The 22,562-nt window shown below is 30.5% G+C and overlaps 1 protein-coding gene across 3 annotated transcripts in view; it reads left to right on the top strand.

Moving 5' to 3' along the window:
* The first annotated feature begins 10,078 nt into the window (after window positions 1-10,078).
* LOC119678951 overlaps window positions 10,079-22,562 on the top strand; it is a 36,355-nt gene continuing 23,871 nt past the window's right edge. The window contains exons 1-20 of one of the 3 annotated variants that reach the window (XM_038091072.1): window positions 10,079-10,183; window positions 10,242-10,346; window positions 10,396-10,533; window positions 13,533-13,607; window positions 13,668-13,769; window positions 13,828-14,004; window positions 14,061-14,141; window positions 14,208-14,303; window positions 14,360-14,470; window positions 14,523-14,600; window positions 14,666-14,752; window positions 14,815-14,919; window positions 14,985-15,080; window positions 15,137-15,247; window positions 15,300-15,380; window positions 15,447-15,533; window positions 15,595-15,699; window positions 15,766-15,861; window positions 15,918-16,028; window positions 16,091-16,171. In XM_038091072.1, the coding sequence (XP_037947000.1) occupies window positions 10,130-10,183; window positions 10,242-10,346; window positions 10,396-10,533; window positions 13,533-13,607; window positions 13,668-13,769; window positions 13,828-14,004; window positions 14,061-14,141; window positions 14,208-14,303; window positions 14,360-14,470; window positions 14,523-14,600; window positions 14,666-14,752; window positions 14,815-14,919; window positions 14,985-15,080; window positions 15,137-15,247; window positions 15,300-15,380; window positions 15,447-15,533; window positions 15,595-15,699; window positions 15,766-15,861; window positions 15,918-16,028; window positions 16,091-16,171 (1,977 nt within the window). In that variant the 5' untranslated portion in view covers window positions 10,079-10,129. The remainder of the gene's footprint in view (window positions 10,184-10,241; window positions 10,347-10,395; window positions 10,534-13,532; window positions 13,608-13,667; window positions 13,770-13,827; window positions 14,005-14,060; window positions 14,142-14,207; window positions 14,304-14,359; window positions 14,471-14,522; window positions 14,601-14,665; window positions 14,753-14,814; window positions 14,920-14,984; window positions 15,081-15,136; window positions 15,248-15,299; window positions 15,381-15,446; window positions 15,534-15,594; window positions 15,700-15,765; window positions 15,862-15,917; window positions 16,029-16,090; window positions 16,172-22,562) is intronic. The other 2 variants (XM_038091073.1, XM_038091074.1) reach the window with 2 other exon arrangements.

Genomic DNA, 22,562 nt, shown 5'->3' with positions numbered 1-22,562 from the left:
CCATTGCACATTTTCATAGTTTCAAAGCAATGAAATGGAAGTGCATAACTTAATTTTCTTTTAATCATGAATTTTTCCGATTTTATAAACAAAATTAAAAGATCTGTGGAAGTTCTGTGGAAGCCACCTCATGCCACTAAAGCTGAACTCTTAATTTTTAACATTTAATTTAAAGTCATCAAATTTCTTGATTTTGCCACCCGATGGCTTGATCTGTTCCACAATATTTATTTTATATTTTTGAACATGTCCCGTTGTCGTAACATTTGCTCGTTTTTCCGGTTGTCCTTGTTGATTTTCGCGGTGTAAATTGTCATCTGTTGTCACCATTTGTTGGCATTGTATTTGTTAAATAAAGTTGTCGTGTCGATAGATGGATGGCTGCATTGTAATGTATCTGTTTTCAATTTTTTATGGCTGAGTAAACTCATCTATGAGGCGTATAGTAGTGGGGAGTGGGGATGTTAACTTGACTGAATACATTTGCATTACAGTTCAATGGTGGAAGATAAAAATAAAACTTTAGCTGAGATTTATTGGAATTGGAAAAGTTCTAATAATCAAAAAATGCTTAATAATACTATATCGAAAATAGTTACTCATATCTTTAAAATTTAAAAAAATGTTTTAATACATATGAAATTAATAAATAATATTTTGTTAAAAAGATTTTTCAAACAGTAATGAACTACAACAACAAAAATTCTTTTTTATATTATTTTAATTAATTGAATTTTTGGCTGACAGCTGTTTTGAATATTGCCAAGTATATTGTTAATATGAACTTTGATTTAATCAACAAATGGACTTATAGAAGTCCACACAAACAAATTATCTACCTATTACCATATAATTACCAGGAATATATACATGCTGTCAGACAATCAAAGTGCTTTAAAGTCCTTGAGTTCAGTTTAATATACATCTAGGACGGTTTTCGACTGCTACACATCTCTAAACGAAATGTCGACGCAGCCCAATCTTTCACTCAAGTGGGTTCCTGATCATACGAATATTTTCGGCAATTACAGAGCTGAGGAGCTAGCCAGAAAGGATGCTTAAGGTCCGCATTCGGAACACCTAAATAATCTGGACATATCGCTAAGATCATGCATATTGTACTGAGTTCTTTTCGTACTGAAATTTTTAATAAAAGATAGGAAGACTCAACGATATACAGGCATCTGTATACAATCTGGCCACTTTCCGATAAAAGGAAATCCAAAACTCTCATTGAGATACCCCGTAGAGATATCAGTCTTTTGGTAGGTTTACTTACAGGTCATTGAAAACTAGGGAACCATGCTAGAAGATTAGTTCCCTCTTTCAATCAAATCTGTCACAACTGTGGGAAAGACGATGAGAGTGCTACTATGTTTTTGCCTAGCTCATGCACGGCGGCGACTCAACACTTTAAGATCGCCATTTCTTGAAGATCTTGATCAATTTCAGAACCTGACACTAAATAGCATTTTAGGCATCGCCAAAGGTTCTAGGTAGTTTTAAACCCTGAGTTTTTCCTATATTTACGCTAATACAAAGACCCAACATGCCTAAGTGGATCCACTAGCAGTCGCCGGTACAATCTAACCTAACCTATCACATAATTAAAAAAGAAAATTTAATAATGATTTCAAAATCCAATGGGTTATTGACGATGTGACCATGCACTATGCCATTGTGGTGATCCTGTCAGCAAGCAACAAGTAGAGTTTGCACAATCAAATTTCAATGAAAAAAATTGTTTTAAAATAAATAAATTTTAATACATTTTTATTAGATTTGGTTTCCATCTTCGGTCCTAAAAGAAACGAGAAATTATGTTATCTTTACTGATAGTTAATTTATGAATTTTAGTAGTTAATGTTTACCAGTTTTAACTATTTCATTCAATACGCATACATTAAATCACAAATAGATGGCTGATTTAAAATATATAAAATAATAATTTTAAAAAATCAATTCTAATCATTTTTTATTATCTCTGGTAATTTTTTGGGTGGCTTCATAATTCCATCGATGTAAAACTTCTATTCTACAAATCGGCAAAAAACTTGACCAAGTGGTTTTTAGCCAATCATCGGTCGGAAAAGTTTTTACCATTAAAAGAGTTTTGCAGAGATTAAAAAAATGATAGTCAGGCGATGCAAGGTCCCGGCTATATGGGGATGCATCGAAGCTTCTCAACCAATTTTTGTCGAGTCATGAAAGGTGTGTATGATCTGGTATTGACATGAAACATTGACATAGAATTTATTTTCTATTGGATAATTTTAGTCGGTTTCCTTTGATTTTTTCTTTCAAGTGATCAAGCTGTGCACAGCTAGGGCCAAGTTAATTATTGCACTAGGCTTGAGAGGCGTGTAATAGACAGTTAATATGAATTTCTCCTGTGCCAATCCCCACCAAACATTTAACCAAACCAAACATTGTTTATCAATCCAGTCTTTGAAGTTGTGTGTCAACGGCCTTTAACTATGGTATGATCAATTACGTTGATTGCGTTCAAGTAAAGTACTATCTTTGATTTCAAAAAAGGTGTCATCAGATTGAGATGATGGGAGTTTAAAAACAGTACACTGTGTTTGAAATTACTGTAGGCTTTATAAATATAGAACAATATAATGTTATGTTATGAGTTATAAGTGTTGTCATTTAATTTAATTGTCAATTGTTTTATTTACAGAAACTTCAAAAATTCATCTCGGCTAAAAAATGGAATTAACACGTGAACATTTTCGTGCGATCATTTTTCACAACTTTCGACGTGGATTATCACGACAAGAGTGTATTGATGAACTTAAATCTTTGTATGGCAATGAAGCACCATCCTATTGCACTGTGAAAAACTAGTTTAATGAATTCAATCGTGGCTGACGCTGGCTCAACGACGAATATCGTAAAGGTCGTCCAAAAACGGCCGTTATGTCAGAGAACATTGATGACGTGCATGCACTGATAATGCAAGATCGTCATGTGATATACCGTAAGATAGAGGCATTCTTGGGTATTTCTCGCACCAGCATACATTCGATATTGCATGAACACCTGGGCGTAAAAAAGGTTTGTTCTCGTTGGATCCCGCAAAATTTGACAATCGCTCAAATAAATTCATTCGCGGTGCTTCAAAAGACGTTTATAAGATCGTCACAGGTGACGAATCATGGATCTATGCGTATGAGTCCCAAAACAAAACAATAATCGACCGTGTGAGTCTTCGAAGATGAGCTAAATCCAACAAAGTTGTTCGTGGAAGTAACACTTTGAAGCAAATGGTCGCCTGTTTCTTCGGCAAAACTAGTCATGTGGGGACTGTTCCGCTTGAGCAACAAAGGACGGTCACTTCTGAGTGGTACACCACAATTTGTTTGCGTGAATTCTTTGGAGAAATTCGAAAAACGAACAAGAGCAGAAGAATCATCGTTCATATCGCTCTCACACATCGGCTTAAACCAGCACCTTTTTTGCCGGCCAAAACGTCGAAACGTCGAATTGATGGGTCATCCGCCGTACAGCCCTGACTTGGCACTCAATGACTTCTTTTTATTCCTGCACATCAAATGCGTGGTCAACGATTTTCGTCGCCAGAAGATGCTGTTGAAACGTTTAAAAACCATGTTTTGGAGGTGTCTCAATCGGAGTGGAAAAAGTGCTTCGATAATTGGTTTCAGCGCATACTAAAGTGTATAAATCAGGCTGAAGAATACTTTGAAAAACAATAAAACAATTTCTGATGATAAATATTCGCATTTTCAATTTTAGGCCAGAAATATGTATAGCACCCTTCGTATTCATGTTTTAATGTAGGGTTTAAATAGTAATTAATTTATTGTTAAACACTGTTTCATTTTTATGCTACTGAGTTTTAAAACTGTTGAGAAACTTGAATCATATTAATTAAATCAGATTAAAATATTAACACAATAAATATTTACTATCTTAAGCTTTCGACGTACTGTACACAATACAGTACTATGTACAGTACGTCATAGGACGTCAAGTTGCATGAATATAAACCTACTGTATAGCATATAAGTAGGCGAGCATAATTTGAAAAATATTAAATGTAAAAGTTTTTAGAATCGAAAATCATATCTATTAAATTTTCACTGGATATTGTTTCAGCATTTTCCAAAAAAATTTTTTAAAAGTTTTTGATTGGATGTCGTTTTTGTTTTAAATTTTTCGCTTATCAAAATATGTGGTAAAGTATTTAGTTTTATTCATTTTTTTTTCTACTCTGCTTTTACAACATTTAGAATATTCCTGAATTGTAAGTGAATAAGACCAAATAAAACATTTCGTACTTGTACTAAAGTCTTATGGATTTATGGATGCAAATGTCTAAAAAAAACCTGATTTTAAATAGAAAAGTGACAAGGACGATATTTTATATGATAGAAGCAGAAGCACTGAGCGTTCGTCTTGTGGATATTATATCCATTATCAGCACCTATATACAAGAATCGTATAAAAATTCATCGAAAACTGAAAGTAATGACAATTTTTTCGAGAAAAATAGTCTAATATTATTATTTGGAAGTCATATTTCATAACTTACACAACAGCCAACTCAGTTGATATAGACGCATATGAAGAGAATCAAAGAGAGTTCGAAAACACACAACCTAAACAAAAACTATATTCATCTCTAAACTAAGACCGTGACTTGACTTCATTACGTATTAAAGGCTATCACTAAAAAAAATAAAAGGTGGAAGAAATAGAGATGAGTATTATTTCTGTTCAGGTTGTGTGTTTTCCAATTCTCTTTGAATCTTTCTATATGCTGTCTATATCAACTAAGTTGGCTGTTGTGTAGGTTGTGAATTATGATTTCCAAATGATAATGTTAGACTATTTTTCTCGAAAAAATTTTCATCACTTTCAGTTTTCGATGAATTCTTATACGATTCTTGTATATTGGTACTGATAATGGATATCATATCGACATGACGAACGCTCAGAGCTTCCGCTTCTATCAGATAAAAACGCGTCCTTGCCACTTTTATATTTGGAATCAGTTTTTTATAGGCATTTGCATCCATAAATTTATAAGACTTTAGTATAAGTACGGGATGTTGTTTCTGATCTTCTTCACTTACAAGTTAGGGATATTTTGAATGTTGTGAAAGCTGATAGTAAAGAACATAAATATAACTAAATACTTTCCCAGGCTTTTTTTTACGGAGGTTACCTGCACTTACAATGTTTAAATGTCAAATTCCTCAATATAAGATGGCAAGATATAAATTTATAATATGAAAGGAAAAATAAAGTGGTTTTAGTGTCAAAAATGAAAGCTCAAGAAAATTTTACGGCAATTTTTATAGAAAATAATTGAAGTATCATAACCAAAAACGAAAACTAGCTTTATTGCATTTGAGAAAAGATCTGGAAGCCAGCAATAATACTCATAAAATTTTTATAAAATACTACAACTTAATTATAGCGAGAAAATGGATTCACTTCAATAAGAATAGAATTCCAATTTGCAAGGGCAAAACTGCATCGGGAAAATTACAGCAAGTGTATGGCATTAGCTTGAGAGAAGAATGATGTGAATGATGATGCCGCACATGATGTGTTCTTAAGAATTCCAAGAAAGTGCTTGAATTAAAAAAACAACACATTAAACTCTCTTATACTAGAAAGTACAAATCAAAGAAGATTCAAATCTTAGATATTCTCTGGTACAAATAAACCAGATACCAAATACTAGGTGGATTGATAATTACTTGACTTCGCAACAGGTGGCAACGCCAGAACAAAATCAATTGTATTTTATGTATCGGGCAAAATTTAAACAACAGCTGTAAAAGTTTCGACTACCTCCGATTTTTGGTTAGCTTTTTGGAAATAATTAAAACAGTGCACCTTGGTGATTTTTTATAAAATGGAAAAAATTGAGTATCGACCAGTAATAAAATTCGTCCATTTGTAAGGAATGAGCAATGATGCAATCAAATTGGATATGGATTCTGTGACAGCATTTAAAGTTGATTGCATAAATATTTAAATATGATAAATCTTTTTATAAGTTAGATGCTGTCTTTACTAACATTAGACTTAATAGAATTTCGTTATAATTTTTGATTTATAACGTCTGATAAAACGTAGATTGATCACTACATTTCTCTGACTAAAATATAATCGAAACTGATTTTAAAAAGTGTGAACGGCTTCTTAGTATAAAGCAAAGACTATTCTCCCAACAGTAATAGCAGAAGGGCCTGCTATCGTATAAGGCGTACAGTATCTGGCGCATACTAAATAAATGAAATACACAAATTACTGAAAAACCACTCATTGGGTTTTGTAAGAAAAAGACTTATGAATTGTGTTTTAATTGATTTTCTTTTATTTTCCATGCTTAACTTTTTATGAACATATTTTAATTTTAAAGACCTGCATGAAAGGTAAAACTTCAAGTTAAATGAAGAGGTGATTTCGGTGGTAAATCAACATTTTGAATATCTTGATGCAATGCATAATTTAGAAGTTTTTTTAATAATTCAGAGTAACTTTATGAAAATTGTATCCAGTTAAGAAAATGTTAAACAAAACATTTTGTCCAAAATTTTTAAAATAATTATTAAAAGAATCCCGCAGGCATAAAACAAACAATTTAAAATTAAAAGCCACAAAATGTCATTAACAAACAACATTTGTTTTGTTGAAAAATCACAATGATGATGAAGAGTCATATGTATCTGCAGAATATAATATAAAATATATTTAAATTTACATACAATATTTGATGAAATCTTATAAATATTGTTTTTTTAGTATTTACTATTACGAAAAATTTTGCTTTGATAAAAACGACCACAAAATTTACCAATATTCCATAAATTGATTGCATATGCCACTAGAAAAGGATACATACTCGTAATTTCATGCAACATTAATTGTGGATAGGACTTCATCCTTTCACTTTTAAAAGTTAATAAATATCCTGCTTCATATTTCGATACATGATTTTGAATGTTTAATACAATTTATTTATAATGATGACATTTATAAAAAGGTATAGTCATTATTTTCCAGATGCCTCAGTTTGAATAAACATTATTTTTAACTAAGAACTTAAAGAGAAATATATTTATGACTGCAATGCTAGTCATACTAAATTTACTTGCAATATAGATAGCGGTTCTAAATACGTTAAGTATCAGGCTTTGTAAATACATGGTTAATAATATTAAAAATAAATTTTGCCAAAGTTTCGTCAATAATTCTATAGGGTACTTAGTAGTTTTTTTTTTTGAGAGTGAGAATGCTAGAGTGATTATTTGTTTGGATATTAACAGACAGAATTAATTTAAAAGTTGATTATTATTGGAATAAGTCATTGTTGTGATCTAAATATAATATTGTAATCAATTGTAGGTATGCCTAAAAGTTAATCGTAATAATCGAAATAATGCAAATATAGATTAATTACTAGTCTGTTTTTTAATTTAATCATAACCTTAAATCAAGGATATACTCAAAAAAATTATCAAGGCTATAGGTCTTATACTTCCTTTTGTAAAAATAATTGGCATCGATTATGTCGATGTAAAGATATTGTAAGTGAATAGATTTCTTAAATATTAATTTATAAGTTTTTATTTGATGGAAAAAATTTGAATTGCAAACTCAGCGAATATGAAAAATTGTTCAGTATTATAATCACATATAGGCTATAATCATTACGAACGATTTAAGTACTCTCTAAATGTCTGGAATATAGTGTTCTTGATTTCTTGATTTTTTTAAAATTTGATTAATCTAAAAATTTTGTTGAAATGTTTTTGTTAATTGTTCGCATGTAAGTACCTTATTATATTATAAGAATTTCTTGCTGTAGAATGTTCCTTCTACCATGCACTATTTTCCAGTAAACTTCTGTGGAAGACACCTCCCAGTTTCTCTTGTGCAACAAATTAAAAAGAATTTTATAAGTCAAAAATGATAGTTTATTATCCATCATTTATATGGAATATTTTTTTTTAAAAAAAGTAATAATAACATATGTATAGTATATACATATCAAAGAATATTTTTACAAATAATCTTTAATAAATATGACTGCAAAAAAAAAATTTTCCCAAAATGTATTCTCTTAAATACTTGCATTGTCCTTTCTTACTAAAGGCATTAAAAAATAATAGATGTCTATGTTTATGTATATATACATTTTAGTTTTTGTTATTTATAAAATAATGAATAAATAAAAAATACTGAAATTATTAAAGACGTCTAGAAATACTAAACTGCAAGAACTAAAATTAAAAGTATTATTTTTCTGTAGAAAACTGGAGATCAGTGATATTATAAAGAGAATATAACACTACGTTTTTATAGGTCGCTTGGATCAGTGTTAGTCCACACATTGTTGTAAATTCTTCAAAATTAACAAAAATTAAGAACATATAAAAGATATATTATAGAGTTATGGTCTTTTTTTAAAATTGATCTGGAATTATTCTTTAAATAATAATCATAACATATGTAACATTTATTTCAAATATATCTTTACATAATGAAAAAAAAAAATAATTTATAAAGACTTGGCAATCAGGTTATTTCACTTGTGACGTAAACCAACGGTATTTTATTCGGTTGTCTAATATTGTAATTCTTAAGTCCACTTAAGTTCCTTTTCTATAAAATTCTCTATTTTAACTTAAGTTGTCATATGTGGAAAAGAGATGACTACATTTATTTTAACATACGTGCTTTACTAGTGCAAAAAAATGCTGGTGGAATATTAGTCTCTTCGCAACCGTTTCGGGCACAAGTCGTTAAAGGAGTTGAGGCTTAGCATTATCTTTTACAATATTGGCAAGTGTTAATTAAAGTAGAAGTAATGTAAGAATTAGTGAAAAAATAAAAAAAAAAGAAAAGGGAAAGCTGGTGTTTAAAAATTGTTAAAGAAACAAAATTGACTAAGAAAAGCTATTGTCTCTTAAAACTAATATTCGTCGGAAGTTGTGAAATAACATATCGTGATATTAAAGTTGATATAGTATTTTATATCTAACGTGTGTATATAATTTATGAATTTTAAATTGGTTAGGCAAATATACTATTTTAAATATATCATCAACTAGAAAATTACATTTTTTTGGGTTTATTCTATCCTAATTTCCTGTTGCTTTTAGTTATAATTCGTGAGCAAATATAACGGAAGTAAGACGCGATGACGACGCGATTTTTTACTCATTTCTAAATCTTGTATTGTAGATTTTTTTCAAAGAAAAAAATCTTTTTTTTAATTCATTTCCACTTCTTAGGTCCATATATGTTAATTTTAAAATAAAATTAATATTTTAAAAAAATATAAAATATTGTGAGTTCCCTTCTCACGCACCTTGGCGTAATTTTGCTGTGAATTTGTATTAAGGAACCCCCTCTAATTACGAATATATGTTATTCATACCAACACATTTCTTGTGCTAGTGATATAAATAATCTAGTTTCAAGTAGTCTGTTATTTCGATAAGTAACTGGACGTTAACAGAGATGTTTTATAAGATTGTGATAGAATAAGCACTTTTATAAATACTATAATTTTTTGATATTATCTCAATCATATTTTTACATATAGTGGTAAGAAACATCTTTCAATATGTATTATTTATTTTTGGGCAGACAGTGTTCGGTCTTATGCTTGACACTCACGATCAGATATATTAAAATATACCATTATTGTAATTGTACCTGACTTAATTTAGGCGCCAGTAATCACTTGTAATTCAAACATTACTGGCGACATTACATAGTACATTCGAAACAATTGACTATTTAATTATTCTGGGGGTTCCTTTTAATTAATTTGTTATAATTAATGTAAATATTCACATTATCATAAATATTCACATTGGAACGGTATACTAGTAGTCTATCTGAAACATTCAGACTGTGGGAATTATATTAAAAATCCAGGAATTGTCTTATATATCTATGGAGAAAAATTAACAGTAAAGTTTTACTTTTAAAGTTCCTAAAGCAATAGGAAATTTAAAAATACTACTCATGACTAGCATTTGATTGTATTGTACATAAAACAATAAAAAAATAGTGTTCTTATTTTCAGTAAATTGATAATTCGGCTTATGACCTATGTTCTAATTAAATTATGTCGGTAGATGAAAAGTCTTCAGTGCAATCTAAAGTTAATTCTTTAGATGTGGTAAGTGTACCAACCATTATTTAATAAAAATATTAGTATTTAATTTACAAACATCTAGACTATACTAACTGAAGAAAACACAAAAACCGGGGCTATTAATATTCCCTCAGGAAATTTTATTGAAATTAAAAGGGATTTAAAAGATCAAGAGCATTACTCTGAGGTAAGTCATTATAGTTTTCGTAACTATAATAACTACATTATAATTGTAGCAAATAATGTCTAACCAAGAAACGGAATGTTTCGGTGGAGATATGTCAGATATAATGATAGAGGACAACAATCTTGTAGAAATTGAAACTGAAAATGATGTGTTAGAAGATTCCAATAAAGTAATAAGCTTGTCTAAGGTAAGCCATAATATATTTAAAGATAAAATTCAACTAGACAATAAACTGTAGATTACTGAAGTTGAAGATAGAATTTAAGCTTATATTGATAATACTAGAAAGTAGACAATCTGCACTGGGGTGGATACCATTTTTTAAAAATTGAATTTCTTTATAGAAAACAATGATAGGAACAATATAAAATTAAGAAAAATGTCGGTTAAAACAGTACACCCAAGTCTCGTTTTATACCGAATTGATTATAATGATATTATTATCATAATAATTACTGTGAGGTTTGATTTACCCTAATAGAAAAAAAAAAGTTCTAAGAAGGGCATTTTTTTAGAAATGAAAATTAATATTTTGGGTCGGTTGTCGAAAGCAGATGGATCAACAGCTATTGGGAAGCCTTTTAATATAGCCAAATCAACAATAAAAAGAATTAAAAATTATGAGGCTGCAATAGCAAAACAAAACTAAATAGCAAGCTATCATATTTGCAAGAAACGATTTATTAGAAAAAATGAATGGGAAGAGTTCAAAGAATTATTTCAAAAAAGAGTTCCTTTAAGCGGTTATTTAATTCAATGAAAAGTTTTTCATTATTATGAAAATATGAGATAATTGAAGCCATCTACTTCTCAAATTGAGAAAAGTTTTTCATCCAGCGAAGAGTGGTTGGTCGGGTTTTTAAAATGGAATTCGCCACATAATGTGAAAATAACGGACGAGGTTGCATTGGTGGATACGGCAGGTGGTAAAGATTTTTCGAAGAAGTTAGCTAAAATGATCGAAGATGGTGGCTATTTATCTGACCAAGTGTTCAATGCTTATGAGACAGTTATTTTGATAAAAAACTCCTGATCGGACTTATATAGCTAAATCTGAGAAAAAGACAAGTGGTTTAAAGACCAGCAAGCGTTGTATAACATTAATACTTTGAAGTAATGCATCAGGAGATTTCATGTTAAAATTACTCGAAGTACATCCTTTCCTAAGGCCAGGTGCATTAAAATATAAAGATATTCAAAAACTCCAGGTGCACTTGATGGCCAACTCAAAAGCTTGGGTGGTAGCAGCAATATTTAATTATCGGTTCAATAATTATTTTGTGCTCGAAATAGAGAAATATTGTTTTATATATTGGATTTTAAAGCTATACTTGTTGAAAGCGCTTCAGGACATATAAATTTAGAACATTGAAGTGTATTCTTCTAGTTTCTTCTTGTGATGAAGATGATATCCAGCCTGTTCGCAAACAAGTCCGTATATTCTCTGATAATGATAATGATTAAATATCTCATTTAACGGCCTTAACATGTTTCAAAAAAGTTGGATATAAAATGAAATGCTATTAAACGAAACAAGTGATTCCATACAAATGTATGGTATATAATGAAACTGGTTCCGAAAGAAGAAACAATCTATATATGTATAACGACTTCAAAAAAGAAGAAAAAATTTATATTTTATCACTTTAAATCTGATATACATATATTCATTACTGAGGTATATATTTTTAAGATCTTCATGATTGTTTAAGCAACAAATGTAATGTTACCTGTTTGATTTTTTACTCTTTTATAATTATTGCATATGGTTACATAGCTTCATTACCTTTTTTGGGAACGTCTGAGCATTGCTAGGGAAGGGAATTTGTAGATTTAAAGTCACTGACTACTTAATCAATTTTGTCAAAACATTTCTTCAGAATTTGGGATGTTAATTTAACACTATTATCTGATATGATTTCCTTTCCTCATCGAAGTTTTCTGAATCATCTACCTTCAGCAGTTTTTCATTCGTAAGCTGTTCTCTTCCGTTTTTTAAAAGTTGGCTGACGTCATCTGTAATGTAAACAACAAAACCAGCCTCTATTGCCGGTTTAACAACATCATCATTTATATTCATGGTCAGACCATAAAGATTTGTGAAATTTGTTAAGAGATAACGTTTGTATTTCCTTCCATGATCGATCTATGTTTACTATGACATCTTTAACGTTGTGGCTTTTCCAAAAACCTTTCCGGCACTTTCAATTATCTGTTACTTGTGTGAGCATTCGAAAAATTTTTGTAGACAATGCGTTTTAGAAGTGTATGTAAGGTGCTAATCTTGATCCATTAGCTGGAGTAAAGCCGTGATATCTTTCGGCAACAAATACTTTGATTTTTTAGAGAAATCGCAAACGGCTTATTGGGTGTCATGGCGCATTGTCTAAAAGGAGTAGATCTTTATAAGATAAATTGTTCTTCTCTAAATATATTTAACCTTCTGGATAGAAGTATGTATGAACTTATTGTTAAAACCGTATTTTCCTAATTCTAATTTCGTACTGAGTTAATAGCGTATAAACAACTTTTAACAATTTGTGAGCATTAAAAACATAATGCTCATAGTGCTACTAAAATGTCGCCTTTTTGTCTGAACACTAATAATTTACTCTGAAGCCACTCATATATACTACATATAAGCAAAATAATATTATGAACATAATTATAATATATAATTTTTTTTGGCCGTTAAACGAGGTATTTTTTGGCTGCTACGCGAAACATGGTCATAAATATGGTTGGACCGTTATACGAGGCGGCCGTAAACCGATGTATGAGGGTATAAGCCTAACAAAATTTCTGGACGTTCCAGAGTTGCCATAAAAAGTAGTGCTTATTTTGTTTTTTTTTTTGCGACAGCTTACAAAAGAAAAGGCCTGCAGTAATCAGTTAAGATTTAGTATGTGGACTCAGATAAAAAATATTACAGTTTCAATTTAAAAGTTGGATATAGGTGGAAGTAAATTTTGTTTTTAACAATATTTTATCTAAATTTTAAAATTGTTATGAATATGAAAACACGTTTCCGAAACAACTTAATATATAGAAAATATGAAATAAAAGATAAAGGATATCTGCATTAAAGGTAGAGTTTAAAATATATATATTCTAATTTTATGAGTGCTATTCTTTAAAGTACATAAGAAGTTGAATTTATCGGTATTAATTCTTATAACGAATTAGGACACTATTATGACAACTTTAAATATAACACCTGATCAACTCATAGCTGATTTTTTGGGAGATTCTACATGTGAGGTAGGTTAAAATTCATTGTTATCACGTACATTTTTTTATATTTATATACATAATTTGTAGACAATATTCAATGACAGTTCAACTTCCTTGGTTCATGATTCCTTGGTTAATGCATCTTTTGACAAACTAAACAACTCTGATGACTTAATGTATTTTGCAGAGGTAGAGATTAGTTTCTTTGCATCGATTAGTTTCTTATTTAATAGAATATATAATTTAGTGTACATCGGTTAAACCAGATGCTCTTATTGGAACTCTAAAAATGACTCCGGAACAATATACAGATGTTATATTGGCTGATAACACAAAATTTATCCCGGATGAAAGTGAGAAGATTCTCCTTGTGAAAACTTTCGATAAACCAAGCTATTTTGAAGAATCAAAACACTCTGCTAAGGTAATCTTTACTTTTTTTACATCGGTAATTCCATTCTTCATAAGTGTATATGCTAGGTTCGATCTATTGAAGTGGAAGCTCCGAAAGAACTTGTAGGCAATTTTAATGTTTTGAACAAAGGAGACTCTATATCTGAGGTATGTTAAAATTTATATTACGTGTGATAAGTGATGATCTTAAATTAAAATTCTTGAGCTCTGCAGTTAATTGAAGAACTAGAATTATCATTTAATGCATCAATTGACGAATCAAATGATATGGATGATTTTATTAATTTCAATGAAAAAGATGTCACTGAGGTAGTTAAAATTGCTCTATATAATTAAATTTAATTACTGTAATTAAAATATTTCAGATTACATTAATTGATGACGTAATTTCTGTTCTCAATGAAAATAAAATAATTGCTTGTAATGAATCTTTTGACGAAGCAAGTAATCTTGATATGTCAACAAACTCTGATAAGGTAACCTTAGCTTCTTCACATTAATTTTTTTTATAATTAGCATATATAATAGATTCGACCTATTGAAAACGAAGATCCGGAAGAATTGATTGCTGATTTAAATGTAAACAAAGGAGATTCTCTTTCTGAGGTAGGGTAATACTTACTATAAGACTAAAAATTTTAAATCGTTAGTTTAAATCTTGGACTTTGCAGAAAATGTTACTAGATGGAGAAACCCTTTCTTTAAATGAATCATTCAAAGAGTCAAGTGATTTAAATGAGTTAATAAATTATGCTGAGGTAAAGTTACATGTTGTCTTTAATACATAAAATCTTTGTACTTAATTGAATATTTATATAAGATTGAATCTCTTAAACAAGAAGCACCTACAGGAGCTATAAAGACACCTTTAAAACAATGTGTAGGCGATTTTAATGTTTTGGACAAGGAAGATTCTATATCTGAGGTATGTTAAAATTCACTTTATGTGTGAAAAGTTAGATCTTAAATTAAAATTCTTGAGTTCTGCAGTTAATTGAAGAACTAGAATTACCATATAATGCATCAACTGACGAATCAAATGATATGGATGATTTTATTAATTTCAATGAAAAAGATGTCACTGAGGTAGTTAAAATTGCTCTATATAAATAAATTTAATTACTGTAATTAAAATATTTCAGATTACATTAATTGATGACGCAATTTCTGTCCTCAATGAAAATAAAATAATTGCTTGTAATGAATCTTTTGACAAAGCAAGTAATCTTGACATGTCAACAAACTCCGATAAGGTAACCTTAGCTTCTTCACATTAATTTTCTTTTTAATTAGCATATATAATAGGTTCGAGCTATTGAAAAAGAAGATCCGGAAGAATTCATCGCTGATTTAAATGTTGTAAACAAAGGAGATTCAGTATCTGAGGTAGGGTAATACTTACTTTAAGACTTAAAATTTTAGATTGTCAATTCAAAATCTTGAACTTTGCAGATAATGTTAATAGATGGAGAAACTCTTTCTTTAAATGAATCATTGAAGAAGTCAAGTTATTTAAATAAGTTAGTAAATTATGCTGAGGTAAAGTCATATTCTGTCTCTACTATATACAATCTTTGTACTTATAAAATATTTATATAAGATTGAATCGCTTGAACATGAAGAACCTACAGGAGGTATAAATACGGCTTTTAAACAATGTGCAAATGATTTTAATCATTTGGACAAAGGAGATCCTATATCTGAGGTATGTTAAAATTTACTTTATTTGTGAAAAGTGAAGATCTTAAATTTATATTCTTGAGCTCTGCAGGTAATTGAAGAAAAAGAATCACCTTTTAAAGTATCATTTGAGGAAGCAATTGATACAGATGATTTCATTATTTCGAATAAAGGAGATATAGCTGATGTAAGAAAAATCGCTTCATATGGATATCGTTGAATATTATACTTGAAATATTTCAGACAACATTGATTGGTAACACAATTTCTACCGGCAATGAAAATGAAGAAACACTTCTTAAACCATTTCCTTGGAAACCAAGCAGTTTTGATAATATAATAAGATCTGCGGAGGTAATCACTTTAGATTCTTTATATAGATTATTTTGATATTTTATTACACATATATATTTTAGCTTAAATTTGTTGGAAAAGAAGCTCCAAAAGAATTTACAGTTGAATCGAATCTTTTTAATAAGGGAAATCCTATATTAGAGGTAGGTTAAAATTTAAGCTATTACTTATCTCTACGAGTATTATTTTTATTATAAAGATTTTATTTTTACTATGACTTTTGTGAGAAAAAAAACTTGTTCTGTTCATTAAATGTTTTAAGAGGTGCTTTAGGGGAACACTTTTAGTGCACTATCTTAAAACTAACTTATTAAAAATAAAAAGAGGAACTAACGAAGTATGAAAAAACTAAAGTATTATTTAGAAATTGTAATTATAAAATTATATATTAGATATAGGGCTGCTCGACTAAGTATAGTGCATTTCAATATTGTTACAGTATATGATATTAAATTATATTGTTGTAGGAATTGTAGGGAAGGATGGTGGGATTTATGATCGGGTGTGTTAAGGTAATGAGCATGAAATAAAGAATGGTAAAGAGGATGGTGGGATTACTAATCGGACGTGTTAAGGTAATGAGGATGAAACAAAGAAGAGCAAATAAAGTAAGAGAGGGTAAGAGAGTAGAAGAAAAAAGTAAATGTCAGGCTTAAAATTGGGCTAATATTTGTATATGAGTGTGAAACAAAAGATGTGTGTTGTCATATTGTGTGGAACTACAGTTAAAGTACATATTAAAAATAACCGATTTATACGAGATAAATACCAACTCAGTAGATGGTAATACTGTGATTTGAATTTTAATATGACGGTTGTTTTTCGAGTAAGAACAAGGTATTCTTGATAGTAAAATATCTACAAAAGTATAATATACTTAGGGGCTGCAGGAGAAGTATTGCCTACATTGTTGTAGCGTGTGGTGACTTTATTTATAAATATCAATCTATGTGGCATGTAATAAAAAAATTTTTTTGATAATAGTTGATAAGAATTTGGCTTATATGTCCCTGATATATACAATTTTTTGGAAATTGTATGTATATGAATATTTATAAATTTTTGTTCACATAATGAAACCTACATAAGTGGATGTTTCATATTTGTAATTATTTGAGATTGACTCGCAATAACATTTTATATAATTTTAAATATTTTTTTTTTTTTTTTTTTTTTTTTTTTTTAAAACATACATTTATTTATTGCATCTTCTCTTAAAATGAGACTGTTAGTCTATTACAACTGTTAGTTGTAAAATCTGATAACTAATTACATAATGTTACAAATTTTTATTTTAATTATACATTGTATAAAATAAAATAAAATAAGTAAACCTTATATCACGAACCTCACTTAGATTAATGGGTTAAATTTCATTAGAGTGAATGTTAGGTGGTTTCTTAAGAAAGTGGTTCAACTTTAACAGATTACTAAAAAGAAAGGTGCGGTTTTTACTTCAAGCTGTTGAATATTAATTAACGGATGGACGGTCAGCTCTTTTTAGACGGGAAGTAATGGATAAAAGTGCGAGATTTCTTGCTAAGGAGATTAACATGCTCTGTCAGCCTTTTATTGTATTTTTTTCTTATATTGTCAAATTCAGCTTTAACTAGGGGAATTTGTAGATCTCGGTGTATACTTTCATTCCTAATATACCATGGGGCACCAGTGATAATTCTTAGTATTTTTGACTGAGCTCTTTGTATAATTTCAATATTTGAAGCACTAGCATTGCCAAATAGCTGGATACCATAAGTCCATATTGGTTTTATGATGCTGTTATACAAGAGTACTTTATACTCTAGGCACAGGGAAGATCTGCTATTAATGAGCCAATGCAACTTAGAGGCTTGAAGCTTCATCTGAATTTTTTTGGCTTCAATATGTTTGCGCCAAGTTAGTCGTCTGTCTAGGTGGATACCTAAGTACGTTATATTATCTGCTTGTGGTATGGGAATGTTGTTTAGTAAAATTGTTGGAGATGTACTCCGATTTAAGGTAAAAATGACGTGTCTACATTTTAGTTCGTTAATTTTAATTCGCCATTTTGACAACCATTTCTCCACCCGATATAAGTGAGATTGAAGTTGGTTTGAAGCTAGCACAGCGTTTCTGTTTCGGCATAAAATTGCCGTATCATCGGCAAACGTTGTGGTGATAACTGAACTACTTATCGGGATATCAGATGTGTAAAGTACATACAATATAGGGCTAAGAACACTTCCTTGTGGAACGCCAGCTTTTATTGGGAAATTATTAGAAGTATATGATTTACATTTCACTTTTAAGCTTCTATTATGCAGATATGATTCTAAAACTGAGTGGATATATGCAGGTAATGAACAGCGTATCTTATATATGAGTCCATTATGCCATACTTTATCAAATGATTGTTTAACATCAAGGTATACCGCGGAACAATATTGTCTGAGCTAAAATGCGTTTCTTATTTCATTCGTTATACTATTCACTTGCTCAATGGTTCCATGTTTTTCCCTAAAACCAAACTGGTGGGAGGGTATTAAGTTTTGAATGTTAAGGAACGGTTTTAGCTTTAAAAGCAGTGCTCTTTCAAAGAGCTTAGAAAGGCATGGCAGTAAGCTTATTGGTCTGTATGAAGAGGCAAGTGTGGGATCTTTACCTATTTTATGAATCATAATAATCATGATTGTTTTCTACTCTGTTGGGTAAAAACCAAATTTAATAATAGCATTAAAAAGTCTTGTGATAAAATTTATAGCCAAAAGGGGTTAGTTTTTTATCATGATGGGTGAGATATTATCATATCCCGGTACCTTTTTGCAATCTGACTTATTTGTGATTATTTGGACAAGATCATTGGCCGTGATATTCATGTCAATAGATGGTACTGGTGGATCTTGAGTGGGAAAGTCATAATGTCCTGTTGCAGGATTTGGTTGTAACACCTCTTTTAGGTAATCAGCAAAAACGGTAGATTTTTCTTCATCACTTCGCGCCCAGTTTCCAAGAGAGTTTCTTATTGGAGAATCGGATTCTATGGGGGAATTTATACCTTTGCTAGCATTCCACAAAGATGAATGGTTTTTGTCATTTGGACATAGGTTTTGAATATGATTATATTGTCTGATTTTGGTTTCCTTGCTTAATGCAGATCTAAGTCTCCTTTGGGCTTCCTTAAATAAGTTTTTTGCTAAAGGGGACCTAGATTTTTGCCATTCACGCCTTAATCTACGTTTTTGTAAAACTAAATTCTCTATGTCATTATTTGTAAGTATTTTATTGAATCTGTATATTTTATTGTCTTTAGTGGTGGAGTTTTCTGCTGCTGAAATCAGAATTGAGTTTAAAACCGAGGTTGCGTCCTCAATATGAGACTTACACGTTATCTTGTAATTTGTGTCAATGTGTGAATTAATGTACTTTTTATATTTGACCCAGTTTGTTCTAGGACTTGTAAGGCTATAGGAACAGTCGTATAACTGAGGACCATCAAGTAAGCAAAATGTGACTGGGAAATGGACAGAAAACAAATCGCAGCTAGTGTATGTTGAGGTAAAATTTTTGCTTATGCCTTTGGTCACGGCGAAGTCTATTAGGTCTGGTATTTTATTGTTATCAGCAGACCAATATGTTAACTGCCCAGGAGAAATTACGTCTAATGCATTTTTTCTATTTAGAATGGAATTGTGGAGGTGTTTTCCTTTTGAATTACAGAGTCGTGAACCCCAATACGTGTGCTTAGCGTTGTAGTCTCCCGCCGCAGATAATCTTTCACCTAGAGTTAAGAAGTAATCCGTAAATTGGAGCTTAGTAATGTTGAAGCGAGGGGGGCAGTAAACTGCTGATAAAGTTAAATTTTTTCCTTTGTACTTAAGGCATATTGATGTTGCTTGCATATAGTTATGAGCATATGCACCTAGAAAATTGTGTTTTAGACGCCTTCGTATTAAAATACCTGTACCACCATGTGCTTTGCCATCTGGGTGATTGGTTTTATAGAATAAATAACCAGGAATAGAAAAGAAATTTTTGTTTGTTAGATGTGTTTCTGACCGAGGTATTACATCCCCACTTTCTCGGAACATAAAATTTGTGAGTTCAAGTTTATGATGGCTTAAAACGTTTGCATTCCATGTACAAATTTTTAAAGTATTTATTTATTAGACAAAAACATTTGCATTAATTGGCTTTGCATTTTAACTATCTCGTTAAGAGTAGTTTGCATGATTGACATGAATTGAGTTAAGCTTTGGGTGAGAGTGGAGATCATCATTTCCAAACTATTACTTTGAACTGGAGGGGCTTGTTGCTTGTCAGATTTAACGACATTAGCATATGAAACACCTTGTGTAACAGGCCTAGAAGTTAAAGGTTGAGGTACTTCAACTAATTTAATAGGGTTGCTTCTTGTAGGATTACGCAACGCTTCTTTCTGCAGAGCTAACCTGTGCTTCAGTTCTTTATAAATAGGACAGCTTCTGTAGTTTGCAGTGTGATTTCCACTGCAAGTGCTACATTTTTTGGAGTTGGTATCCTTTAATGCTTTCATGGCATTCGGAACTATGAAGCTCATCACAAGCTACGCACACTGTACGAAGAGTGCAATATGACTTGGTATGGCCATACTCTTGGCAGTTTGTGTATTGCACCGGCCCATTTCTTTTGTGGGGCTCCTCAACGCTAATTCGGTAAAGTAAATACTGTAGGTTGTAAATGGGATGGCTCTCATTTTTTTAAGTTTAGCAGCTTCCGGGTGAAGTCCAACTTTGAACATAGATTGTGGGATTTTATCTTTGTTAACAATGTTTATAACTGCTCTAGCGCTAAAGCCTTTTTCGCTTAGGGTATTTGTTATCTCAATGGGTTCTACATCTGACTCAATACCTTTAGTGACGACAACAGGGTCTTTACTACTCTTCAGTTGGTATGTGTAGTAATTTTTTTGCTGTCTTCGAAATATTTGGTTATGACCCTAAAATTGTGTTCAGTGTCGATTTGGATTTTGGTTTCGTGTATATTGCCCCTAGTCATGGGAACAGTATGAAATGTATTATTTGCAATCAGACGTGCAAGGACCGTAACTAGGTTATTTGAGCTGCGTTCACTCAGGTGGATTGGAGGCGGTTTACAATTTTTGGTAATAGGGTGATTAGCTTCCTCTGTAGTTTCAGCTAATTCAGCAAATCTATTGCCAGAAAGAATGCTTGTAGATACACTATCTTTAATAGTTTTAGTTATTTTAGCACCTTTTGGATCGCTTTTTTGAGGACTAGATTTTCGTTTCATATCTACATAACGTTCCGTGTCTGTTTGGACCTTTATTTTATATTTTGGACTCACTAAGTCGGAAAATGCACTCGAAGCTGCTGAAGGTGCAATATTTGACAGGCTTTTAACAGTTAGTGTAGGTTTCAGAGGCAACGTATTTGCTGCGTCTATTACCAGAAAAGCATTACGTTTACTTGGAATGCTTATCGTATGTCTTCTCTCTAGATTTTGATTGCTCATTTGCATACGTGATTATACATGCAAATAGCAGGTGTGCTATAAGATTTACTTAATTTAACTACTATTTAAATAAATTGATATTAAGTTCAATGAAATATATAAATATAAGTAAACTTAAATTAAATTAATATAAAGAAGAAAATAATAAAAATAAAAATGAAGATGTAAAAATAAAATGAAAATGTGTAAAATATTATACTTTATATTCTAATAATTAAACATATAAATAAAAACAAAAAGAGAGAAAAAAGAATAATAATTATACTAAGAATAATAATAATAATAATAATAATAAAAAAATAATAATAATTAATAAAATAAATATCTTTAAATTCCAAAATCCAATGTTAGCACGTATGTTGGTTTTGATGTTGTGTTGTGTTGTGATGAATTGCGGGCTTCCAATTACAGCTTTTGTGGAACACGTTTGTAATAAAATACTAGCTGTCTCTATCAGCACTTTTTTGTTTTGTTTATATATTCACAAAACCGCACTGATATTTTGTTTGAATGCTTGCTCACTTTTTTTTATTTTGAGCTTTAGAAAATAATTTGCTGTCTCTGTCAGCTATTTGAGTTTTTTTTTAATATTAAAGTTGTGCAAAAATCAACAAAAATCGAAAAAGCCCGCGCTATTTTCAAATTAATATTTTATGCACTTTTAACTTTTAGGAATTGTTTTTTTGTCCGAGAATGTTCTGTTTTTTATTTTTGTATTAATAACAAAAGTAATTCTTTTAAAAGTGATTGTTATTTACTTGTTTTTATACTGAAATTTAAATTTTTCCGAGACCGGCTTAAAAGCACGTCCGCTCACTAGAAAGTTCGAAAGCTTGATTTTAAATATTGAAAGCAATTTTGCCGTTTCTATTGAACTTTGGAATTTTATCATTTTATTTTAAATTTAATATATTAGGTGTAGTAAAAATAAATCCATTATACTCCCAATAGATGGCTTTAGTTATCTTAACCCCGCGTTGTCTAAGTCCGATTGTGTTACGCTAGATGGCGAAATAAAGAGGAGATTTCGTACTAACCACAGAC

Source organism: Teleopsis dalmanni, chromosome 2, assembly GCF_002237135.1.
Source record: "Teleopsis dalmanni isolate 2A chromosome 2, ASM223713v2, whole genome shotgun sequence".
NCBI classification, from domain to species: Eukaryota; Metazoa; Arthropoda; class Insecta; order Diptera; family Diopsidae; genus Teleopsis; species Teleopsis dalmanni.
This window is presented reverse-complemented; position numbering and strand designations above follow the sequence as displayed.